This window comes from Silurus meridionalis, chromosome 23, assembly GCF_014805685.1.
Source record: "Silurus meridionalis isolate SWU-2019-XX chromosome 23, ASM1480568v1, whole genome shotgun sequence".
Taxonomy (NCBI): Eukaryota; Metazoa; Chordata; class Actinopteri; order Siluriformes; family Siluridae; genus Silurus; species Silurus meridionalis.
The window spans coordinates 22,246,541-22,263,615 of record NC_060906.1 but is presented as its reverse complement, the minus strand read 5'-3'; the positions used below and the strand labels follow the sequence as shown (position 1 = coordinate 22,263,615).

At 35.5% G+C, this 17,075-nt stretch overlaps 1 protein-coding gene across 2 annotated transcripts; it reads left to right on the top strand.

Moving 5' to 3' along the window:
- The first annotated feature begins 314 nt into the window (after positions 1-314).
- On the top strand, positions 315-15,870 carry unc93a (unc-93 homolog A). 2 transcript variants are annotated; one of them, XM_046835726.1, is made up of 9 exons: positions 315-414; positions 8,509-8,617; positions 11,599-11,780; positions 11,998-12,227; positions 12,768-12,893; positions 12,986-13,200; positions 14,243-14,378; positions 14,654-14,785; positions 15,412-15,870. In XM_046835726.1, exons 2-9 carry the CDS (start codon positions 8,528-8,530, stop codon positions 15,702-15,704), a joined length of 1,404 nt encoding a protein of 467 aa, XP_046691682.1. In that variant the 5' UTR covers positions 315-414; positions 8,509-8,527; the 3' UTR covers positions 15,705-15,870. The 2 variants fall into 2 exon arrangements, with proteins under 2 accessions (XP_046691682.1, XP_046691681.1); XM_046835725.1 differs by lacking the exon at positions 315-414 and having other exon boundaries at positions 8,408-8,617.
- Positions 15,871-17,075: the final 1,205 nt, after the last annotated feature.

Sequence of the window (17,075 nt, the reverse complement as noted above, 5' to 3'; positions counted from 1 at the left end):
ATGAAGGTTGAACAAGTAGCTTTAAGAATTTCATTTCTGATCTGAGAAACGCTCTAAAGCAACTGAGAAAAACTGTAAGCTAAAATAAAGCCAGCAGGTGCTCACTCCGAAGGCCTTACAGTAGACAGATTCCTTTGACTCCAGCGACATGTGACGACCGGAATCTGATTGGATAGAAACTCCAACCTAAAATTAGACTCGTGTGCTCTGCTTCTTGCAGAATCCCACATACGTCCAGAATGGGTGGAGTTTCTTCCAGAAGACTTCAATCACCAGTATTTCATAATCCACCTGATTTTATTTGGCGGAAGTTTCAGGAAACAAGACCCTGAGTGTGCTGAGTGTTCTGAGTGGTATAAGCAGAAGATTGGAGAAAAATTACACCAGTTCTAGGAACGACTTCTTGTAAATTTCGTGAGTATTTGAAAAGTTTGTCATTTATGGTAGGAGATCATAGTTTGAATGTGTTTTTTGTGACTGCATTTGAGATCATTACAAAACAATGCTGTGAAATAGGTGTGCAGACCTGCATTTTGGCTAATGCTCTTATTTAGAGTCATTAGTGTTTATGTTACTTGTGCAGTTGAGGGTTATGGGTCTCGCTCGATCTTTCAATCAGAAGTCCAATGTTTAAGCTACTACCCACACCGACAAACCCCCTTACAGCCCCTACACACACACACACACACACACACACACACACACACACACACACACACACACACTATTCAACTCTATTTCACCTGTTGTCACACTGTAAACATTGAACGCTTCTAAACCTGTGTTCAACACTGACCTCTAGTGGTGTAAAGGAGCCAAAGAAATCATCTGATCATCTTTTTCCTTATACGAGTTGTGCCTCTGACCCCAAAATATTTAGTTTTGCAACATAAACAGTTTTGATGTGAAATTGGAGTGGAAGATCTTCTGCTTTAGAAGCTCAACCCCATGAACACCTTTGGGAGGAATGTGAACGCTGGTGGACTAGTGGAACATCTTCCAAGAGTGGAGGTTACTGTAGCAGCAAATGGGGACAAAAAGTGCTCAGAAAACAGATACTTATAAAAGCTTTGGACACCTGAGCATAAGATTCATATGTGCTTTTAAAACATAGCTGTACTACTTCCATCCAACTCTCCTCTCACCACATCAGATAGAGAAGTACAACCTCCTTTACCTGGTCAAGAAGATCCTTAACTCATGCCTCCAGGGAAAGCATTCGAGCACATGGCAGTATCTCTTTTCTGACAATCCTGACAGAATATTATATTAAAGTTTGTGCGAAATTACTAAAACAAACTAAAACATTGGGTTAGTGTAGGAAAATATATCGAAGCCTGTTAAATTTGACTCAATTCTTACTTAAATAGCAAAAAAATGTCCATGAAGAGTTTTTTTCTTGCCACAGTCGCCACTCGGTCGCTCATCAAAGATAAACAATGATAAGGAACGGACTTAAAGGAGATAAACGTACACCTTCTTTTATGTATCTTTATTACGTCGTTATCGGTGTATCAGCGTTATCGGTGTAAAGCTGCTTTGAGACAATTCCCTTGTGCTACAAAAATAAAAATAAATTAAATTCTTTTATTCAAATAATCATTCACAGAACTCTCGAATCTTATTGGTCGGAAGGTGTAGATTTATTCTCTATAACAGCGGCTACAAACCACAGCATTGTGTTAATACGCTCCTTTCGAATTGTCTGTTACTATGGAAACGATCCTATATTATCGTTTCCATAGTAACAGCAAATTCATATTAGAGGCCGATTCTTGAATGTGCTGATACATAACTAAGCGTCGCAGTGGTGAAATTTATGGAACATTTCTGGGCGGAGTCTCGGAAATTGCATAATTGCATAACTACAATTTTCGTTCCACTCGTAAGAAAGGCGGGAAGCTGTCGAGGGAACTACTGTTTATAGCTACTATAACGTAAGAGGCAACTTTTACATTTAACATTGTGGAGTGCCCACAAAACGTTAAATGTAACCGCAAATGGATAAAAAGTGTGTTTCGTTAATGATTATGTTTTATACAGAAATAATGCTATTATGTTTTATACAAAAATTGATCCAAGTGCTGTAAGTAGGGTTGAAAGAGACTGGAAATTTTCAGTAAATTTCCCAAAACTTACCATGGGAATTTCATCTGAGGAATTTTGAGGAATCTTCAAAGTTGAAAACTGAAAAGGAATTTATGTGAATTCATGTAAATGTATGTCAATTTATGTGAATTTATGTGAATTAATAAAAATATTTAGGAAATTTATTTCATTTGTATTATATACAGTAATACACATTAATACAGATGTTTTTTAAATCAACTTTTGACTTTAATTGTTATAATTTTGTTGCACAATAGCTTACACACAAAGATTTAAACAAAAATGTATGTAATATTTATATAATTTACACATACATACTCCCAAGATGGATTTTTTTTTGACGTGCAGGATTCAAGAAACGATGTGTGTTATGTAATGGAGGGATGGAGGGGGCGTGGCCTCAGTGGCCCTGCAGTAAGTGTGCTGTGTGCATGTGATTGATGAATCTGCAGGTAAAACTGCAATAAATCTGGTTGTTTAAACCAAAAATATCCTACAAGATTTAAAACTCCATTTAAATTCCCTGTTATAGGCTGACTTGCAAATTTAGCAAATTCCCAGTTTCTTCCCATTAATTCCTGTTAATTCACATGGAAATTTTCCAGGCTTGAAAGTTCTTGGAATTTCGCCACCCAAGGTGTGAGCAAAAGAAATCACATTTCATAGCGTTCTATTATCGTGTGTATTGAGCTGTAACTTCGTATCATCTTGTCGTCTCCAAAACATCATCATAACCACAAGTGCTTCACTCATATGAATCTAATCTACACTACAGTGTTACAGTTTCACCTGACGATTTTGCTGATTGCGCTTCAGTGTGAACGTGGTTGCTCGCCTGTTATCAGCAATGTCTCATCGGTTACTTATTCGGAGCAATAAAATGGGTCGTATGCGGTGTCCAGCAGGAATAATCAGGAATCAGTGCACTGGATTCTTGGCAGAAGCGAGTCTCTCAGCCTGGGTGCAAAGTTCATTCTTTATGTGTACATTATAGGTGTTTTTTTCAACAACAAGGAAGTCGATTAGATCGAAATCCTCGTAAAGACACACTATATGAACTCGTTATCGATGGGTGGAGATGCACAGTTTATTCTGCAGTCATTATACACAAGCTTTTAAAAACACATAATCATCAGTCTTATATAATTCATCTTATCATGTACGTTTAAATGAGTGGACCTTGTTACTTGGGCATGATTGCAAAGCTGAAAAGATGAACAGATTACGCTAAATGGTGCATCCCGAAGGAAGACAAGTATGAATTACATCTGTGGGGCATTCACAGTGCTTTTGGAAACATCTAATCTTTTATGGTCTTTGATAGACACAGGCATGTTTCTTATGTTCCTATGCAACAATCTTGCCTATGCAACAGTATGAAGATTTACTTTGACCAAACAAATCTATAAATGTCCAGAGTTTCCACTTTATTTTCATTGGAAAATCCTCCTTTAGCATGAAGAACAGCTTTACAAACTCTCAGCATCCAGACAGTTCGTTTCTCCAAACGTTCAGCAGAAATACTTTGCCTCTAGTAAAACTCTCCAAAGATCTTCTTTAATAGTTGGAGATTTCCTTCTTGTGATCCAGTTCATCCCAGAGCAGTTCAGTAGGATTTAGGTGCGGTGACTGGGCAGGTCATTTTATAATAGATATCACTCCAGACGACTGTCTAGACGCTTGTTGTCGATCATCGTTTCATTGTACAATGAAGTCGATTCTAATAGGCCACAGTCAAGTCAAGTTTAGTTCTAAAGCGCTTTTCACAACAGACATTGTCTCCAAGCAGATTTACAGAATGTAAGAGTTAGGGTGATTGGTGTGTATTTATCCCTGATGAGCAGCCATGGCGACTGTAGCAAGCTCCCTTAGATGTTATGAGGAAGAAACCTTGAGAGGAACCAGACTCAAAAGAGGAATCCATCCTCATTTGGGTGACATCAAGAGTGTGATTATAGTCTTTAAACAATACAGAACACTGGAGAGTGAGAACAACATGAGCACTGGAATGTAAGATTATGAGTAATGATCTTTCTACAGTCTTATACAGAAATTTGAGATTATGGAACCAGGAGCTACTGAGCAACTTATAAAATAGCTGAACATTTAAGATCATTATAGATCCAACACCAGCTTCTTCATGCCAGAGCCTTTAAACACTCAAAGAGGTCCAGTGTCCAAACTCCACATGAAGTGGGAGTCTAGATGGAATTGCATTGAATGCTATGGAAACGAGAAATGATAGCCATGTTGGTTGAGGATTTCTTCAACCTACATGTATATAATATAATTCTCCAAATATAAACAGAAACTTGTAAATATGTTTTTCCTCCAAAACAATTGTTTTTGCCAAAGGTGACAGTTTGATGAAAATTAATACCGTTAATGACATTTTACATAGAAACAAAAGGACCAGTCTATGCACTGTAGGAGATTGAGTCCAAGTAGACCACTTTTGGTTTCGTGCCCAAATACACCTGTAATAGTTTTCATTAATATTCTTCACTTGATCTTTCTGATCAGGTTTTTTATTATTATGATCAGACTTTTTCAGTAGTAGGTCCAAAATTAGCTTTACATTCCATTTAATAGCTTTAATATCTTCCTCAAAGTCCCATTGTATCTTAGCTTTAAAATAGCTTCATAAATTGGCTGAAATTAGTAAATATTTAATTAAATCTACTATTATTATACAGGATGGTGCAGAAAAATTTGGAACTAGGATTTGGCAATCCTGGGGCGTCTACAATTGTTTGGAACCAGTGCGACCTCATTTATAACCTCTTGCGACCTGTTATAACAGAGCAGTGCAGTGGTGCGTAACGAGCGTTCACTGTAAAAGCTTATTATAAAATGTATAAAATTATATATATCATTTCTTGCTTCCCTGCACCACCTTGTACATTTAAATAGAACTTAATTGTAACCTATGTGATTTAATGGATGATGATTATTTGCTTGATGAGGATTGACTTGAACACTGGGATCCTCAGACTTCATTGGCCAGTAGCTATTAGTAATAGAAGATGTACGTTGGTTTTGCCTCACTATACAGAGCCTCACTTATCAACCACTTTAGCAGGATCACCTGTTTGTTCATCCGGTTATCCGATCAGACCATCACGAGTCTGCTGAGCAATAAAGTCAATTATGCACATACAGGTCAAGAGTTACAGTTCAAGCTTCAGAGTGGAGAAAAATGTTGAACTTGGAAGCCCAAACCTGTTCCAGCATGGCGATGCCCCTGTGCACAAAGTGAGTTCCATGAAGATCTGCTTTACATGCTTTGGAGAGGAAGATCTTGCTGCTATAGAGCTCTGATCTCATCCCTACTGAACACCTTTGGGATGAATGTGAACGCTGACTGCACCCCAGGTCTCCTCACCTACATCAGTACCTGACTTTAGTAATATCCTTGTGGCTGATGAACACAAACATCCATAAACACACCAAAAGTCTAGTGGAACATCTTCCCAGAAGAGTGGAGGGAATTAAAAGAGCAAATTGAGACTAAATGTGGAATGCGATGCTCACAAAGCACATTGAAATTGAGCTAGTTCGGTTTATAACATAGTGATAATAAACATAATAATATTTTATATAAAATAATAATAACTGCAATATATTAAAAGTTAAATAAAAGTCGGTTCAATAGTAATTGTAAAGTCGGTTTATTGGTGAGTGGCAGGTGCATGTGTACATTACGTATGGAACATATTAGAAAATGTCAGTAAATGTCAGACAAAGATATTAATACACGTCTGCTGCCTATGTGGTTTAACACCTTGGCTATGCGGAGGAAACAGAGAGACCGCATGACGTCTTGACTCATCGTGCTACATAATAATAATAACACCCATATGTTTAGCTTCGGGCAGCTTCAGCTATCAGTAGTAGAATCTAGTAATATATCATATCATTTAGCATTAAACTTCAGTTATACATATAACGTTGCTTATATTTAGTATAAGTTCAAGATTCATTAATGTAACCATTATTAACATTAGTGCAGTATAATAGTGTATAAGGAGAGTAAAAAAAAATTCAACAGTTCTGCTTTAGAGTTTGAAGTTTAGCATATATGAAGTTAGCATACATTCTATGATCAAAATGCTAGTAAGTGTGATACATGTTATTAAGGCTAGTGAGCAGATAAGCCTGATGGATTAGATTTGGGATTAGAAAACTAGAGTTGTAGAAAATATTGGGAAAGTTCATGGTGAAAGAATAATAGTGTCAGGTCCTGAGGAGTTGGATGGACCAGGATCGTCTCCAGTGGGAGAATTGGGATATAGTCAGAAAAACATTTAGTACCTGGAGATCAGTTTAAGTAGAGGCATTGCGAGTATGAACCGAAAGAGTTATTTGAGGTGGAATATACTGTAGAGATGCGTATAAGGACCAAAAAGTCACCCAAAAAAAACAGATATGAGCCATGGCCAATAGAAAGTGGTGACCAAAGGGCGTCGGCCGGAAGCATGCCGAAGAGACAGAGAAAGGAAAATATAATGGGGAATACTAAAAAAAGCAAGCAGCATGCAGGAAAGATGCATTGACTACACTCAAACAGCATATAGGCATTTATATTTAAAGCACAAGTAGAAACAAGGAAAATCATATAAAAATACATCAAAATATAAAAAGATTTGAAGAGTAATAGGGTAATAAACACAACACAGATCAGATCAGAATGTAGAAGAATAGTTGCAAGAAATTGTATAAGAGATCCAATGCACAAAACACACAGGAAGTCAGATGTTTCTATAAGAGCATGAGCTTAAGGTGCAGGCAGGATGAGAGTAAGGCAGAAAATTCTATATAACGAAGGATTCTGAGATTATTAGAAGATTTTTAATAACTGAAAAAACAGAGCTATGAAAAATAGGGAAAGCATTTGGAGAAAAGAGCTGGTGTGTTAAAACTAAGACCCCAGTTTGTAAAACTAGAAAAATAACACAAAACACAAAAGAAAGGATGATTTGCAGACAGAAAAAAAAAACCCCAGAGGAGATTTTTAAGAAAAGGTGTGAATATTGCGGGGGATGATCTGTTGCATTTAGTTATTTGCAAAAGTGCACGATCGGGGATTTTTAAGAAAAGGTCACTATCAAGAGATATTTTTCTCGACATGTAAATTTAGATTGTATGGAGGTAAGTAAGACTTCCAAGAAAGAGGATGAATTTAACAGAATGTGCGTAAACAAATGGGTGGAGTGTGAAATCCCTCGTGAAATTACTGGCGTATGTAAATTGCTAGGGAGGAGATTTTAGAGAAAATCTGTAAATTTCAGATATAAGAAGTGAGGATTTTTTATATTAATTTCGCACTCGCATGAAGGGTGCTATCGCTGTCAGGATCTTTTTTTCCCGAGAGCTTTACGGGACAGGGCTGAATTGAGTGCAATAAAGCTGATTGGATGATGTCTTCATTTGGTTTGTATATGTATTTTTTGAAACTTAGTGTTAATTGATTAATGAATAACTGATTTCAATATTGAGCCACTTAACTGATACGTCTACTCGGACATGGGGTCTGAGTTCCGACACATATTATACTTATGATCAGTAAGACCACATGTACACTACATGGCCTAAAGTATTGGACGCAGGATTTCTTCAGCTATATGTGGTTCTTTCTTTAATTCTTAAACTCTAAGCACAAACTTGGAGGCACACAATTATAAAGGATGTCTTTGAATGTGCTAGTGATGTATTTTCCTTCTGTGCAGCTTCATAAACATATGGTTTGCATACCGATCCTATTGCCGGGTGTCCACAAACTTTTGGCCATATAGCGTATATAATGACCTATGAATACATTTATACATTTACAGATGAATTCATTATATTAAAATGATCCGAATCTGTATCAATTTTGACACAACCAATATTTATATCTTGACATAAGCATGCATTCTTGTGAGATTTTATTGTGGTGATGAAAAAGGTAATGAATTGATTAGAGCTATAACTTGGAATAACCTGTTACACATGATTGAACACAGAAATGCTATAAACAGATGCTATAAAAAGTAATTTCACTGTTTTTTCAATTGAAGTCAGAAACTTTCTGTTATATTATATTATATTATATTATATTATATTATATTATATTATATTATATTATATTATATTATATTATATTATATTACGGCAAGTGTCATGTTAGCAGCATGCTTTCAAAAGTTCTGCTATCACCATACAAATAAGGCCCACTTTTCCACTTACACCTTTATGGTTCCCATGTGCTGAACTTTGTCCTCCAACACACCGGGCTGCAGAGTATATGAAGTCTGTAGAAAATTGACATTCGCCAGTCAGAATCGATCTTCTCCTGAGCTCCCGTTTTTACCATTTTGTGCCTTTTTTCTACTTTTCCCTTTTATTTTCTAATTACAGGATTTTCGCACCTGCCACAATGATAAGTCGGAATACCAAGAACGTGCTCGTGGTGTCATTTGGGTTTTTGTTCCTGTTCACAGCTTACGGAGGACTGCAGAGTCTACAGGTAATCATGGCCGTGTTACAAATGCAAATACACATAATCTAATACAAACATTAGATTAATACATGTTATTTAACTAAGAAAAACATTGAAAATGGTAATACGGTGTTATTTTATGTTAAGAAATAGTTATAACGTTTAGTTATTTAGTCTCCATTTGCTCTTAAAATAACCTCCACTCTTCTGGGAAGATGTTCCACCAGATCTTGGAGTGTGTTTGTAGAGATTTGTGCTCATTCAGCCTTAAAGTCAGGTACTGATGTAGGTAAAGTGAGGAGGCCTGAGGTGCAGTCAGCATTCACATTCATTCCAAAGGGGTTCAATAGCATTCAATAGCTTTATAGCAGGAGATTTTAAACACTTTGCAAGATGTTTTTTACTATTTGGAGATTTCTTTCTGACCTTATGATCCAGTTCATCCCAGAGCAGTTCAATAGGATTTAGCTGTGATGACTGGGCAGGTCATTCCAGGATAGATATCACTCCAGATTTCTGTTTGCTCTCTAAATAACTCTTACAGAGCTTGGACATACGTTTCAGCTCATTGTCTTGTAGATTGGTGAAGTCGGTTCCAATGAGTCACAGTCCAGACGGAATTGCAGGGTGCTGAAGTATGGATTTGTAACCATGTTGGTTCAGGATTCCTTTCCATAGATGGATTGTCATGCTGGAACAGGGTTTAAAGACTTCCCATACAAATGTTGTGCCTACAAGTTTGTGGAAGAACCACATATAGCTGGAAAAGTTCTGGTTACCTGATACTTTTGTCCTTTTTATTATTTATTTATCTATTATTTTTACAATGTCAGCTCTTCATAACAAACCTTTGTTATTTTCTGTTGCTGTTAAAGCACCACCTGCATTTCTTTGCATAGTAACTTTATTTATAGCTGCTGTAACCTAAGTGATAAGTGGAATGTACTTGTATAATGGCTGTTGCTTAACAGTAAATGTAGCTATAAACTGATAAACTATGTTGTGTCATTTGTTACTAAATGACATTGTAAACGTTGGCAAGTTGCTGAAGTATACGAGGAAACAAACACTTGTGTAAATGGGAAAATATTCAATGTTGTTATATATTCACATATAATGAAAATAAAAAAAGCCATGATATGGTTATTGGACTTTCATGGGCTTTTATGAAGAGCCCTACAGGTTGCCCTGTCAGGAAGTTGGCTTTTTGTTTTGTTTGTTTTTGCACTTGTTATCCATTTTTGCTTACCAAATTTGCCACTATTTTCATTTTCCTTCTCTCGACTGCTAAAAAATCATTTTTTGTTTGTTTGGGTTTTTTTGGTAAAGAATTTTTGAGATTTATGCCCTTCCCCATTTTTATTTTTTTTTTCTTTTGTTTTTTAAATTACAAAAATGGCGAAGGGCATAAATCTCCTCAAGATTATTTTCCAAAAAAAACCCAAACAAACAAAAAATGATTTCTAACAATTACACACATTTACAAAGACCACTCACTGGCACTTAAAATGGTTCCGCATGAACAGGATAAAGACCCATGAAGCTACAGAGCAGGGTTTTATTTAGAAACCATGAAGATGGATTTGGACTGTAATTACTATATACAGTCTGCTACAGTGTCCATCAGTAAACAGTTGATAACCTGAACAATGATTGAACTGTATGTAATGGACATTTGGTGCCACCCAGATAAGGATGGGTTTCCTTTTGAGTCTGGTTTATCTAGGGGGTTTCTTCCTCGGACCATCTCAGGGAGTTTTTCCCTCACCACTGGCACCTTGTTCATTAGGGATCAACTTATACAGACTGATTTCTAAACTTATAAATATATACATAATCTGTTTATCTCTGTAAATCTGATTTTAGACGATGTTCATTGTTAAAAGTGTGCAAACAAATAAAACCAAGTTAAAATTGAATTTACTTCACATGACCAGTCTAAAGATGCATGAAGCAACTCAAGAACTTGGAGGATAGATTTACACTGTAATATCCCCTTCAAATTTTGGTTCCTCTCAAGATTTCTTCCTTAAACCTTCTCAGGCAGGTTTTGCTTGTGACTCTCAGCACTGGCTGATTTATTAAAGATTAGGTTAATATTGTATAACCTCTTTATCTCTGTAAAGCTGTTATGAAACAATGTTCATTGTTAAAAGTGCTCTAAAAATAAAACCAAGTCAAAATTGAATTAAACGTCTCTGTGGCATATTCTGATCGACACTGGCTTGAATCTCGGCCCTTACAGTTATAGTCACATAAATATAAGTTAGTGTATTTTCTACTGATATATTTGGAAGACTAACATCTTAAGCAATTGATCCATGTTTACACAACGCAATGAGAAAATACAGTATTTTAGATACATGCTTTAAATCGAATCTAGAAATCCAGAAAGGTTCTTGAAGGAAGAACAACAAAGCACTTTCTGATATGGAGAATTCCAGCCACTTCTCTGGAAACTAATATTCTGAAAGGTTCTAATTAACCTTTAAAGAAGACTTTTAAGACTTTTTACACTCTTTGTGTAATTGATTTTTTTTTAAGAGACAAATTTCTAGATCTATTACAGTTTTTCTCAGTTGCTTTGGAGCGTTTCTCAGATGAGAAATAAAATTCTCAAAAAATGACTTGTTCAACCTCCAAATCATTTAATGACTATATTATACTGGTTAACCTGAATAGTTTTAACCCCCAAAACATCTCAGCATCAGTTCATTGTATAAGTCATTGAATGCAAAATGGTTAAACCAGTTGTCAGAATCTGTCATCTAGAATTTCCAGATGACTATTTAGATAGATAGATAGATAGATAGATAGATAGATAGATAGATAGATAGATAGATAGATAGATAGATAGATAGATAGATAGATAGCAAACTACAAAATTCTAGCATAAGCTTCACCTAAAACCACTCAAATGAATTATTGAATGTAATTGGATTTGTAAGTGGAAGTGCTGCTGAAAGAGTTTTTAAAAGCATGCTGTGTGTTTACACTCTGTATCACAGAGCAGTCTAAATGCCGAAGAAGGAATGGGCGTTATCTCGCTGAGCGTCATCTATGGAACCATCATTCTGTCCTCTATGTTTCTGCCTCCCATCATGATCAAAAACCTGGGCTGTAAATGGACCATCTTTCTCTGCATGGCCTGCTATATCAGCTATTCTTTTGGAAATCTCTTCCCTGGATGGTGAGCCTGTTCATCTACAAACATTAATGAAGGGTGTGGAAGGTTAGGTTCAACCCAGCCATTAGGGAGGCACAAGCCAGGAAGGTTAGGTTCAGTCAATCATCGGTGCCACATATAGTAAATTGTTTGTATACCTTGATATCAAAGAGATATTTAGACTCTGTGTTTTAATACACCAGAAAAACATTTGTAACACCAAAATGTTTTACATTCACAGGCCGAGTCTGATCGCTACATCTGCTATTCTGGGTTTAGGAGGCTCTCCACTTTGGTCTGCTAAATGCACCTACCTTACAATCAGTGGGAATCTACAGGCAGAGAAGGATAACAAGAAAGGCCAGGATATCATCAACCAATACTTTGGCATGTTCTTTCTTATCTTCCAGTCATCTGCCGTATGGGGAAACCTCATGTCATCACTTATATTTCAACAAGACACTAACATAGGTATGTCTGAAACATGACCTTTTATTGTATAGTGCTTTTAACAATAGACATTGTCACAAGGCAGCATTTAAAATGTAGAAATTGATCTCCAATGAGCAAACCAGAGGTAATAAACATGAGGGAAAAACTCCCTGAGATGATAAAAGGAAGAAACCTCGAAAGGAACAAGATTTAAAAGGAAACCTGTCATCATCTTGGTGACACAGAATATTACCATTAATGACCATTAGACATGTCCTTCAGAGTACTATATGGCCAAAAAGTGCTAATTGTCTAACCAAGAGATCCAATATAGTTTTTTTAAGTCTTTATATAGTTGAAGATAAACTGGTGGAGCCTTGAGGCCATCCTCAGGGTTTCTAAAAGATACCATCAATAATAATTTTAATACCTACTCTTGCTTAAGACCCTTTGATTACTTGTTTTGTCCAGTGTCCTATGGCTACTGATTTACACCAGAGCATCTGGTTTCTGTCTGTGATTATGATAATTAGACTTACTGTAAATGAATATATAATGATGGTGTGTTTGTTCTTTTAGCTGAAATCCCTGAGGAGAGAATGCAATTCTGTGGGGCTGCTCTTTGCAACGAGAACTTCACCACCACAGGGAACTTCACACGGCCGAAACAGGATCTCGTCAACATACTGATGTGCTGCTATATTGGTAAACAGTTAGTTATTAGCTTTTCTACATCGCATTGTTGAATACTTTTTCTGAAGTACTGCAAATAACTCAGCCGAGCGATTCCTCTGTAGGTGTGGGGGTTCTGGCGATGTTGCTTGTGGCAATTTTTCTGGAGAACATTGATGTAAAAGAAGCAAAAGAGTTTCGGAACAACAAAGACAACCACTTCTTCAGTACCTTCCTGGCCACGTTCAAGCTTCTAAGAGATAAGAGGTTGATAATGCTCATACCTTTGACAATGTACAGCGGATTTGAACAAAGCTTCCTCGCGGGCGAATACACCAAGGTAAAACAAATTTGAGAATATAATCGATAATAATTATAGTATGATTTTACTTGTATTAGAAAACAACATACTAAACTAAGGGGCACTATATGAACAAACGTATTGGGACATCTGACTTTTCCAGCCATATATGATTCTTTCCCAAAAACTCCATGAAGATATGGTTTACACGGGTTAGCATGGGAAATCTTGAGTGCCCTTTAGAGCCCCACCTTTGGGATGAATGTGAATGCCTCCCCAGCCTCCTCACCTCACCCTATGGCTGTACCTGACTTTACTAACACCCTTGTAGCTGAATGAGCACAAATCTCCACAGAAATCTAGTGGAACATCTTCCCAGGAAAGTGGTGGTTATTATGACAGTAAATGAGGACTAAATGTAGAATGGGATGTTCAAAAAAAAGCACATACCAATCTTATGGTCAGGTGTCCACAAAACCTTCTCCATAGAGTGTATAACCATTCTATTACTCATCTATAACTATGCATAATTATAACTCATATATATATATATATATATATATATATATATATATATATATATATATATATATATATATATATATATATATATATATATATATATGTTTTTTATACCAATTATATGCAGGTTCTCCTATCAATAAATTAGCAAGTAATTGTGTAATTTTGTGTAATTATTATCCATATATCTTCTATTTATATTTTTTTTAAGTTTGGCATGTGGCATTTTTCATTTCTTCTGTAAAATAAACATTTTGTTTGACTTTTTTCTAATGCAATTGGAATTCACACTGAATTCAGGGTCCCATTATAGAGTTAAACTTCAGGATATAAATCAATAAAGCAAAGAAAGTTTAGAAATGAAGTAGAATGTTAGAATAATTATAGAATTTGTTATATATATATTTTTAGATTTTAGATTTTTAGACTGGAAAAATGCAGTTCTTCCAATGTGCAGAACATCGTTACAATATAAGTTTCTCATAGAACATATTAAGTGGTGATCTTCTTGTCCAGCGTTCATTACATTAGAAACTGAGCTGTTATGTCTTTTTTACAGAATTATGTAACCTGTGCATTGGGAATCCATTATGTCGGCTTTGTGATGATCTGCTTCGGAGCTGTGAACTCGTTGTCCTCGTACACGTTCGGGAAACTTGCGCAGTACACCGGGAGGATCGCCCTTTTTTGCTTCGGTAAGTCAGTTTAATCAGAGAATGAAGAATCAGAGGTGGGGAAAATTTTTGGTATAGAAAATTGTTGCCCAAAGATCATATCATAAATATTTGGTGTTGAAGTGATGGGGAAATTTAATGCTACAGCATCCAGAGACTTCCTGCACAAATGTGAGCCTTTAAATTTGTAGTAACAGTTTAAGGAAGTTGAATGTCCTAATAAATTTGTCCATAAAATGTACCAATAAATGAGCTGTCACTGCTTATTGGCTATTTTCACCTCTGTCTCCTCACAGCCGCTGTGATCAACCTGAGCTCGGCAATAGCGCTGCTGTACTGGAGGCCTCATCTGGACCAGCTCGCCGTCTTCTTCGTGTTTCCTGCTCTTTGGGGTATGGCAGATGCTGTGTGGCAAACGCAAACCAACGGTGAGAGACTCTTAACCAAAGGTTTTTGGATTAAAATAAAATAACTTAAAATAAAATAAAAACATAGATAAAGAAGAAATGACCATTAGCTACTCTGGTAGAAACTAATAAATTAGAAATATACAAAAAAATCTAATAAACAATCAACAATTTCAATATAATAATTAACCTTTACCCTTTCCTCTGCACAAGACAACTGATGTTCTGAAGTAGATTAAAGAAGGAAAGAAATGTCAGAAATAAACTGAAGGCACGCTGGTAAACTGAACACAATTCCAGGTGACGCTTGTAAATCTGACGAGAGAATGCCATGAGTTTGCCAAGCTGTTATCAAAGCTAAATGGAGCTACTTTGGACAATTGGAAATATAAAACATTAGTTTTAGTTTAGAGTTATTTAACACTTTATATTATATATTATAACTAATTTACAGGTACACTAAATGGCCAAAAGTTTTGGGACATTCACTTGTGAAGTCATTAACTACTCTGGTCTCACAGAATATCATTTACTACAATGTTATAACAACAACATCAGCTGTCATGACGCGTACAGTCCACACCCTTAATAATGCCTCACAAAAGATCTTCTAACAGCTGTTCTGTTTGTTTTTTACTCCACTACAGCTCTATACGGCATTCTGTTCCCTCAACACAAGGAGGCAGCGTTCGCTAATTATCGCATGTGGGAGTCTTTGGGCTTCGTCATAGCCTTCGCATACAGCACTTACATCTGTCTATCCACAAAACTCTACATCCTCATCTCAGTCCTTCTGCTGACCATGCTGACGTACCTGTGGGTGGAGTACAACGAGTACAAGAATCCTACTCCTGCAGTGAGACATAACAAGGACGTGCTGGACGACATGCAGCTTAAAGACAAGGAGAAAACACAGATTGTCAGTCAGACAAAATTATAGACGAAGAGGATAGAATCGGTTTTTGGTTTTTTTTGGATTTAGGAAAGGATCATCAATGTGTGGTTCTTATAGCTAAAGTCTTTACATTTCTATATGCAAACAAACCAAAAAATGTATATCTAATCATATTATTATTATTATTATTATTATTATTATTATTATTATTATTATTATTATTATTATTATTATTATTATTATTATTATTATTATTATTATTATTATTATTATTATTATTATTATTATTATTATTATTATTATTATTATTGTTATTGTAATTGTTATTATTTCAGAAATGATTTATTTTTTATTAAATTTTTTAATTTGAAAGCAATTTTTTCTTTGACAATAAAGAATGGAACCATATAGGGGATATATATTTTGAAATAAAATACAAATTTTTAATAAAAAAACATTATTAAAATACTTAAATGCATAAAAATCATTAATGCATCACCGGACATTTCATATTCCAAATCTCAAAAACACACAGGTCTGATTATTTTACCATTATGTCTAATTAAGTTACAATTTATTCCCTACTTCAGTGGAATAATTTAAATTACGAGCTAAATTACAACATAAAAAAAAAACATTTTCATTTGTAGAGTGCTTTTACAGTTTTTCTTAGTTGCTTTGGAGCGTTTCTCAGATCAGAAATGAAATTCTCAAAACGACTTGTTCAACCTCCACATCATTTAGTCACTTGTGCTCATCATAAAAACATTTCTTGTTGCTTTGATCAAACTGTGAAAGCTTCAGTACATTAATATAATGGATTGTGTTCAGTGTCTGCTGTTTCCTACATTATCAGTTGTTTATGTTCATGTTGATTAAAATATATTTTACTGGTTTCACCTGAATAGTTTTAACCCCCGAAACATCTCAGCATCAGTTCATTGTAAGTCAGTGAATGTAAAATTGTTAAACCAGTCGTCAGAATCTGTCATCTAACATTTCTATTACACTTTTATTAGTAAATGTGTTGAATTGATGAATTGTGCAGATGAATCTTGAATGTCACTAATGAAGGCGAGTGAACGACATCAGATCAACCAATCATCAACCAGTTCTCTAAAACAGGTCAAAGGTGAATCTGGTGAATCTTCAGTTGGAGAGTGAAAACAGACAAAACACAGAATTCTACATTCTGAAAATGGATGAAGTAGGAAACATCTGAACATCAGTACAGTACAGTAAAAGTGTGAATCCTGTTCATCTCTTACGATCAATATAAATCAAGTATGCGTTAAAATAAATGAATTTGTGCTGAAATTCATAGATGCATTTTCATTCACTGTGATCCAAACCATAGTTTATATCAAGAAACACTGAAACATAACATGTTTGTGAACAATGACAAAATAACTTTTC